This window comes from Euphorbia lathyris, chromosome 2 (assembly GCF_963576675.1).
Source record: "Euphorbia lathyris chromosome 2, ddEupLath1.1, whole genome shotgun sequence".
NCBI lineage: Eukaryota > Viridiplantae > Streptophyta > Magnoliopsida > Malpighiales > Euphorbiaceae > Euphorbia > Euphorbia lathyris.
In genome coordinates this window covers 100,178,585-100,188,462 of record NC_088911.1, presented here as the reverse complement: position 1 = coordinate 100,188,462, position 9,878 = coordinate 100,178,585, and the positions used below count along the sequence as shown (strand labels likewise).

The 9,878-nt window shown below is 35.3% G+C and overlaps 1 protein-coding gene across 6 annotated transcripts; it reads left to right on the top strand.

Moving 5' to 3' along the window:
• Positions 1-9,526, top strand: LOC136219134 (uncharacterized). 6 transcript variants are annotated; one of them, XM_066006388.1, is made up of 9 exons: positions 1-158; positions 277-752; positions 2,188-2,536; positions 3,536-5,163; positions 5,397-5,510; positions 5,794-5,944; positions 7,406-7,528; positions 8,415-8,452; positions 8,913-9,526. In XM_066006388.1, the coding sequence occupies exons 2-7, from the start codon at positions 315-317 to the stop codon at positions 7,468-7,470; spliced, it is 2,745 nt and encodes a 914-aa protein (XP_065862460.1). In that variant the 5' UTR covers positions 1-158; positions 277-314; the 3' UTR covers positions 7,471-7,528; positions 8,415-8,452; positions 8,913-9,526. The 6 variants fall into 6 exon arrangements, with proteins under 6 accessions (XP_065862460.1, XP_065862463.1, XP_065862461.1 ...); XM_066006391.1 differs by having other exon boundaries at positions 5,794-5,948; positions 8,913-9,522; XM_066006389.1 differs by lacking the exon at positions 8,913-9,526 and having other exon boundaries at positions 2,188-2,530; positions 8,415-8,667.
• Positions 9,527-9,878: the final 352 nt, after the last annotated feature.

The window sequence follows — 9,878 nt, the reverse complement described above, 5'->3', positions numbered from 1 at the left end:
AACGCCAATCCATGTCCATCTGTTCTCTAGAAAAACAAAATTCACAACACATTCAAATAACTATCTATCTCTGCTCAAATCGCTTCGCTTCGCTCCTCTTCTATTCTATTTTCACTTTACAAATTACAAAATCTCTCTCCAAATTACCCGCCAAATAGGTTTCTCAATTTAACGTCTCCATTTTTCAAATTTCTCTGACCTCTCTAGGGTTCTTTCCCTGCCTCTCCGTCTCTCCTTCTCTCCTCTCATGTCTCTGTTACTCTCTCTTTCTTGCAGGTAGCCCTCCGTCGTACATGGGGTTTGCTCTTTAGGATATGGATTCGGCTGCTATTTCTGAATCTCCGGTGGGTTTGAATAACCAGTCTGAATGTGAGGTCGCTCCTGTTGTTGGCGAGAAGAGGCCGCTTGAGAATGGGGAGACCGAAGAATTAGGTGTTAGGTCGCCTAAGAAGGTGAATACTGGGAATGGCGAGATGCAAAGAGTGGCGGAGATTGTGCTGGTGCTCTCGACTATGGCAGGGATAAGAGCAGGGAGAAACCCGACGGAAACGGAATTGAATTTGATGACGGAAGCCAGGACTAAATTGGTAGAGATTTGTCAGGATTTAGCGCCTAAGGATTTGGTAGTGAAGGATGCAATTGGTACAGTTATTGAGGATTTAGGACTCAATTGGAAGCTCAAAGATCAACGATTAGGGTATAGGGGATCCAGGCTGTCAATTAAAGATAAGTTCGCACTTGCAAAGATGAAGGTAATGATGAAAATGTTTCACTAACTTGAACAAACTTTATTTTTATTAATAAGCTATTTTTATAACTCACACTCACACAAAATATTTCAAAACTCTGGAGTTTTGTGTTTCTTACACACAATTCTAATAGCCAAAGGACTGTTTATACTACTCCTAAATGAAAACATCATATATAGATTTGTTCATATTATTCACCCTTAACCACATAGTTAAACAACTAAATAATAACTATACATTTTATCTAAAAATCTAGTAAACTTTCTAGATTCTAAATATTAGTTGCACAATAAACATAGATACTTTCCCTCACTTGAATTATCTAGATTTATCTTCTTCTTCTCTAGGCATAAAAATGAACTCTTTCAAATTCTAGAATTATTCAAAGTATGGAAATAAGCTAAATAGTAAATGTCAAAACCCTCAACTTAATATACATAATTATATAAGGTAAACCAAAAGCAAACTCATTGTTAATAATCTGAAATATACTATCTAGCAATGCCATTAGTATATACATAATCTGAAAAGTGGAGATGGAACCTTCATATTCAATTACTCTTGATATTCAACAGCTTTACCAAATTCATGTCAGCGAGTTTGGGACAAACAAGTTTCATTATTGGCTTTTATCTTAGATGTTTTTAATTCTTCTTCTAGTCTCTTGTGAAAATAAAATAAGTTAATTCTATAATGGTGTTAACTATTTTAGAAAGAAATTAAGTGTCCCAAAGCAATACTCTTTAGCCAATTAGTTAATGTGTAGTGTTGTCCCCACTGTAGATCTGTCCTTGTCAGTAGGGTGTGTTTCTCGATTATATGGCTTCATTTCTTTTGGCCCCTCTCTTATCTGCTATTTGGTGCTTAAAAAAACAGTGAGCTGAGTTGTAGTTTATAAGTGAATGAACATACCGGTTTTATTGTAATTATAAAAGAGCTGTAGTTCTAATAAATTTTGTGATGCCATTTGCTTACAATTTAAAAAAAAACAGCAGCTTTGTGATTTTTTGGTCGCAAGGAAGAAGTGGAATAGAAAAGAGCTACAACTCAGAATCTAAAGTACATTTTTTTAACCCTTTGACGGAGAATCCCGATTTGGCAATAAGGCCAGTGATGATAATGGACTTATAGATACAAGAGATTGGAGTTATTAAATAGGTTTGGTTTTTATATTATTAGGAAAATGCTTATAGTATTTTGGAGCTTCTTTTAGTGTGAACTGTCAAACTATATAACAGGGGAAAAGAATATTGGCCAAAAGATACTAGCCCCATGTTGTTGTATATTAGCGAGATTAAATCCAAGGTTATGCTATATTTGTTTGGAAGTGGTTGAAATGAACTTGTGACATTTGCTTAAGGTAGTATACTTTTTGATTTGCTTGGACATTTAGATATGTGTGATTGCTGCATCATGTATTTTCTTCATGTTTGTGCAGATGGAAGAATCCAGAAAATACAATGCAACTTCTGCATATACACCTCAAGTATCACAACCAAGTTATGGTGCAACTGCTGAAATCCGTGGGCCGTCCCACTCTATTCGCATGTATCAATCGGATAAACTAAGTAATCCATCATTACCTTCTGGAGGCCTTCCAAGTTCCTCGGCTCCAGGGCATGTTTCAGCAGCAACACCTCAGCTGCTTAATACTGATGTGAGAGCTTCTACTGTACCAACTGCAATTGCCAACAGTCACTCAGTAATAGTTCCTGGAGTTGATAAAACACATTTTAAATTGGGGGGAGGATCAAATGGAACTAACTATGCTCAAGTGCAGGGTAATGGTAATCCTTCTATCTCCCTTTTCACCTAAATGATTTTGTCTTCTGTTTTCATTAATGATGTGTCAGGTATGAGCCTGGCAGAATAGAATTTTAGGAAGGATTAGGGTTTAGGAATAGAGAAGAGTCAGAAAAGAGAGGAATGAATAAGAGAGAGAGAGAATAATCATTGATTTCATAATAATGGGTACAATGATGAGATAGGCCTCCCATAAATAGCTGTACAGCTATGAGGTGGCAAAACAGTTACACAAAAGGACAAACAGCTAGTACTATTGCTAGTACAAGATTCTAACAACCTTGACAGCACAATTAGGGAAAATAACCAGATAAAAGCTAATACAATAACAGAATAAAAGCTAATACAATCATATCAATAATTAATCTTAATGCCCTCTACGTTTATACGTGACATGATGGCCTAATAGCATTTTCATTCTGTTTCTTTTTTCCTCTGCTACATATAATGTGTGGATTACTGAGCCTGGTTCGTTTGATTTATTTATAGTATAGGAAGATATAGTCAAGCAAAGCTATTGGCAAGTCTAGAATTCTAACTTCAGACGCAGATCTTCTACTTCTTTGATATAGCAGTACTTTAGATGTTATAACTTTTCATCTTTGGAGATCCTTTGATGATGTTAACTATATAAGAGAGTTTCATCTCAAAGTAAATGAACTTGCTTGCAACATTTACAAACATTCTTCTGAGGTGATCTGTCATTATAATCTCTTCTTGTCTCACCTTATAGTTGTATGCATGGATGCACACATGAGGATATGCATCTACATCTGTGCGAGTGAGAGGAAGAAAATTTTGGGTCAGGAAGATAGGGTGGGTTAGGTGGTAGACTGGTAGGTTACAGGCCATGTCCACTATAAGATATTTTGATGTTTTCTCAAATCTTTCATTAGGTGAAGTGTGAAACTAGCAACAATATGTTCTTATCCACTATTCTATAAATCTTGACTTGCTATGCTCTTTGGATTCTCTAATTGCAGCAAATGCTTCAGGAAATCAGCCAGTGGTGAATGCTCCAACTTGGTCTTTACAGTCTCATTCTATGTCCTCAATCAAAACTACAGCGGAAAGCAAGATTAATTATAATGCTGGTAAGTCTGAGGGAGTGACTGATTTGGGTTCGTCACGGGCTACTCCTCAAGCTGCAAGAGATCAAGCATTTAGACCATTTATTACTCAAAGTACATCCACAAATTTGCCAAGTGTGCATCAACCTATGCAAGGGGTTAAGTATGTTCAAACCTCACCGTTTTTCAATAATCACAATGAACTTGCTAAAATTGTTCAGAAGTTATTGCAACCAAAGCTTCCTCAACATCCAACATGGACTCCTCCTTCAAGGGAATATATGTACAAGCCTTTGACTTGTCAAATGTGCCATGCTATGATGAATGAGGTGGAAACTGTTGTAGTTTGCGATGCTTGTGAGAAGGGATTTCATTTAAAATGTCTAGAAACGATCAATCAGAAGGGAATACCGAGAGGTGGTGAGTGGCATTGCATAAGGTGTACCACCTTAAGTAATGGAAAGCCTTTGCCCCCTAAATATGGCCGAGTCATGAGGAGCTCAATTCCAGTGAAAGGGCAGTCTAATTCTCCTGGAGCTCAGCCATCATTAGAGAAGAGAAGTGAAGGAGTGGATCAAAAGGTCAATCAAGATATATTAACTGCAAATGGAAGCTCTGTTGTACAGGATCCTGCAGTACCTGGTACTGTTAGCAGCAGTGCTGCTGAGCCAGCATCTGATTTGAAAGTGCTCAATGCAAGACAAATCACAGAAAATAGTATGACACCAGGCGTAAAAGGTATGGCTGAGGGGTCATCTTCTGGAAGTGTCCTAGATAACTCAATAAAATCTTTGGATGCTGTCTCTGATTTTCCTAAAGTTGGATTATCAAGTGAAAGCTCTAACCAATTAACTCAAGAATCTGAACCACACATAAGAGAAGATATACCAGTTTCTGAATCAAAATTGCAGCCTCCTGTTGTATTATCTGAGATGATAAGTGACAAATTTGAAAACTCCAAACCCTCTAAGAACTTGCAAGATATTGACCGAGCAGAATTATCAAATGCTTGCGAAGTTCCTTTGATAACTAATCAGGACAACTGTAAGGATGAAGACTCAGAGAATAAAAAAGGACATAGTGATCTGGCTACAACTTCTGATGTGAGACAAACTGAGCATGATGTAACTCATGCTAATGTTGTTGGAAGTTCCGAAGCTAATGAGCAGGCTACAAAACATATTCCAACTTCTGATGTGAGACAAACTGAGCATGATGTAACTCATGCTAATGTTGTTGGAAGTTCCGAAGCTAATGAGCAGGCTACAAAACATATTCCAACTTCTGATGTGAGACAAACTGAGCATGATGTAACCCATGCTAATGTTGTTGGAAGTTCCGAAGCTAATGAGCAGGCTACAAAACATGTTGGGATGTCTTCTGATGGCTTCCACGGTGTTAAATGGGTTGGCAATGTTCTTAAGGTTGTGGATGGGAAAACATTTTATGACTCTTGTTTCATTAACGGGATAACATATAAGGTTCATGATCATGCCCTCATTTGTGCTGGCAATGAGAAATCCATGCCCTCTAAGCTCCAGGCAAGTGATGTACACTTACATTTCATCGTATATGTCTCACATTGATTATTTTGAAACCATTAGAAGTTAGACTTAATATCATACATCATACACGTCCATCTAAACTACTGCGTGTGATTAATACTTGAGATGAAATATTTAATTTTTTTATTAAGCACTTCAAATTTGCTTTCATTTGTGCAATTGGTTTTGTTTAGAAGTTCTTTTGATGGAGAAATTTCCTTTCATTGCAGGCCATGTGGGAGGATATCGGAAATGGATCAAAATGGGTTACTGCAACTCAATGCTACTTTCCAGGTGACTTGCCTGAGGCTGTAGGCCACCCGTGTGCCCCTGAAATCAATGAGGTAAACAAATCTTGTTATGTACATTGGCATTTCTATGGTGCCTGAAGTTATCATACTCATTGGATAGTTCCATTGTTTTTTATATTTGTTGATTTATAAGATGAAAATACTAGGTTGCTAGTTACAAATTGGTCTCTTATATATACGGTTGTTGCTCATTGGGAAAGTGTTGAATATAAATTGGTGTTATTTGTTGGTGAATTTTTACATCCCCTCCCTTTCAAATTATGAAAATACTGCCTTTTTCATGTATGAATGAAGAATCCATGTTTCTCTGTCATAGGTGTATGAATCAAATCATGAGAACAGCATAATGGCAGACTTGATTCAAGGTCCATGTGAAGTTCTCCCTCCTACGAAGTTCCAGGAGAACAGAGAAAGACAAAGGCAGTTAGGAATTGAGGGCAATAAGGAATCACAACCAGTTTTCTTATGCAAGTATATTTCTTCATATCCTACATATAAACTCTTGCCCACTGTTTACAATTGCTTGAAGAAAACTGTATGATGTATCTAATATAGGAATCAAATATCCGAAACTTCTTTTTGCTCCTATTTGTTAATTCTAATATTTGATTTTTTAAAATGAAAATTAAAATAAGTAATTAAAATAAGAACTAAAGGGAATTGCTTAATTAGTTGTTTCTTGGGTAAAAGTCTTGAGACAACCTTATGTAATTGTATGATCTTTATCAGACTGAGTGATATGATATCTGTATATGGCTGTAGTATTACTGATTCCTGAAGCTCTTTGACCATCTTTTGCTTTTTTTTTTTGTCAAATTTCTCGGCTTACTGAACCCACAGTGAATACCTTATGCTGCCTTCTGTTCACTGTCTGAGGTGGTTGGTTTGTTTTCTTTCAATTACTCAGCTTTAGCATTGAGCTAGCATCCCTTGTGACTGCCCTAATTAAAATAAATATATAAGTAATACTATTTATAATTATCTCTACCTACCTAGTTCGATTTTTGAAGTGAAGTTTCACTTTGTATGTTCTGGAGCACAAGCAGATAACTTTAGCTTGGAGATAGATCAACTGGTTCTTCGTATCTCGTCATCTCTGATTTGTAAGGTTGATGAGATTTGAGTCCGGGGATAGCAAGTTGTTGAACATGCTCTTTATGATTGAAAATAAGAATTCCATATTAATAAGGGTAAATTCCAAAAAAAACCCTTGTGTTTACACTTTTTGTCAATTGCATGCCTGTGATTTCTTTTTTTTGCGACTAGGAGATGACAGAGTTTTTTTTCACTTTGCTAAAAACGAGAATCTTTTAGGTTGACACTGTTAAAATAACCTTGAGGACCTTAAAAATAAAAAATTCCAAGAATTGTTGATATTCTAAGCAACTGTAATTCTTCAACTTTTTAATTTTGATGTCATTTAGGTGTTGTTTGTTAAGGAGTGAGAAAGTGAATGTTTAGAGAAAGAAAGTTCAAAAATGATGGTTTTTGAAAATAAAAAAATTTGGTTCCATAGTAAATGTGTTACGAAACAACTTTAGTTCTTGGAATTTTCCATTTTAAGGTTGTTAACTGTCATTTTTTACAGTGTCAAACTAAAAAATCCTTGTTTTTAGCAACGCGAAAAACCTAAGTCCTCTCCTAGTTGCAAAAAAACCCCACATGCATGCAATTGAAAAAAAGTGTAACCACAGGTTTTTTTTTTGGAATTTGCCCTATTAATAATGATTATGCAATTAACTTCAAATATTCTGAATTACCTAAAGCTTGAGTTCAAGGTTTTGAAGTTTTCATTTCTTTTCTTTGTTTTTCTTATTGTGAGGAGACATGTCTATTTGGTTTCTATTTCATTTCTTTGTTCAATTGAAAACCTTAAGTGAATTGAAGTTGTTTTCATTCTTAAATCATTAGAGGAAATTCTGTTGCAGGTGGTTTTATGACGAACCCAAAGGAAATTTTCAACCTGTTATTGGTTAGTCTTTCATGCACATAAATTTGGGGATAACTAATTCTTCTTCATTAGGAGTCTGTTTGGTGCTCCCTTTGATCAGGTAACCTGGTGTCACATATGCTGCTTACTATTCTTTGTATATTTGACTTGCATGCCTCATAAGTCATACCTGCTAAAGGTGTCTCTAGAGGTAGACACCCGATATCAGTAATTAGTGGTAGCTTTTGTGTGTTATCTTGACTTCATGACCAGTTTTCAGCTCCTTCTTATGCATATATATATATTTTATGGTGATATTTTATTCAAAATAATAGTCACGAAGTATGGCTATTTAAATTTGTAGGAGTATGTATATGAATGAGAGCTTCTATTTAGAGGTGCATTTTTATTTACTTGATGGACACTATACTAAACAGAATGGTGAATGGTGTTAGAGATGTATACAGAATTCTTAGGCTTTCATATATAAGTTCGAGTTGTTTAGGTTGAGCGGTTCTTTAACATTGTTTTGGAGTTGTTCACAAAGGTCTAGAGCTTGGTTGTTCATAAAGGCCCAGAGCTTGTATAATCACCAGTTGCCACTTTGTAAAAAATTCAGCACTATATAGACTTGTGCTTGTCCACACTATCCCGTGGACTTTTCTGTGATCGGGTGTGTTGACAAAAAGAAAAACTGCTTGAGACCCACCATTGCATGTTTGAGTTTTATCTTGAGTGGTTCTTTGACAAATAGTCTGTTGGTAAGAGTAATTTCAGAAACTTGATGGCAAGCATAAAATCCTGGGAAATATAACATGGAATGTTGAGATGTGAGACATTCTTTTGTAGGTTAAGCATTGAATTGCCACATTCTACTAGTTCCTCATCCTTCTTTTTTTGTCTTATACTTCTTTCACTCTATTACAGTTTCTTTCACTGTTTTATTACTTGTCTTCAAGGATATTTACTGAATTTTGTCCTATTTTTTTGGTAATTAATATATACAGGCAATATACATCAAATTGGGCTTGCACAAAGTCGCTGAGTGAGTTTTAACGCTCAAGTCTTGTATCATATGTAGCTACAGTTCAACTTTGTATAATTCTCTTTGCTAATTTATCGAATTTTTTAGTACACTATGAATCATTATTGCCTAGTAAAATGTAGAATCACCTGCTTTTGTCTCATTTTTCTTTTCTTTGTATTACTTCTGGATAAGAAAATAAATTTCATCAATATTCAATGTTTGTTTCGTGTTAACTCTGCTCCAACCTTAAGTGAAAAAGCTAGCCCAAGACATCGGCAGCATTACAACAGACACCATTTGGATTTTCCTATCTCGTGATCACCATATGGCTTGAAATATGTAACTTAGCGAGCATGAAATGCAACTTGCTTGACCAATTATTTGGTGTAGATCCTCTGGTTGTTGTTTTCTAAACGATTTAATGGTGTGCCATTCATGCTATATACTGTTTAGTCATTATCTAATGTTTCTTCTCCAGCATTTTCTACCTTCTCAAACACGATTATCTCTTAAGAGAAGAACCTGCTGTGCAAGAACAAGAGTAATACTCATGCTGTTTTGTACAGAAGGTAATGTCCTTTCTGGTTATATTTTTCTATCGAATCTATTAAACCTCTCCACGAGATGCCTCTGGCAAACTTAAGTTCAAATTAGTTGGAGAAGTTTGTGCCAATAAAGAAATGAATTAAGAGTCAAACTTGGCAGTCAGGATCAATTTAGCTCAAATCTTATCAATTCAACCCACAAGTTGACAAATTTTATAAATTTTTGGTATTAAAACTGATTATGTTCTGGCCAATTTGACAACTTGAGAAATGAGTTGATATCTAAACTTCGATTTGGGCTAAATTGATCCTGACTGTCAACTTTAGAGATGATTTTGACTCTTAATTCATAAAGAAATTGATGGAACAGTTATGGAGACTGGAGTCTGTTGTTTTGCATGAATGACTACATCCATATGTTATTTAATGACTTGATTGAGAGTATAGAGGATGAATGATAGCATTGATTAAACTTAGCATTTAAAATATGTCTAGACCTAAATTACATATCTACAATTTCCAATGCAAAATAGCAATAGAGCTACAAGACTAAATAGATGCATCATGCTACATTAGTTTGGTTGCTTCTAATTGTTGCTCATTGACATTAATACCCAAAATCTGGACTGCTTATGTTTAAATATTGCTGATATTGACAGATTATTTTAATTTTATATCCCTGTGTGAGCATGCATGAATAACAGTTTAGCCGTAAATCATAGAAATTCACATTGTTACTTGTGCAGAAATGCTTTATTTATTTATTTTTAAGTTGGTTTACATTTATTAATGATTAATCTATCTCACTTGTCGTAAAATAAGTAAATCCTTTGCCTGATAAATCCAGAACCAAGGCATTACTATAATTGACTGATTATTGGAAAGTTGTGAGAAAAACC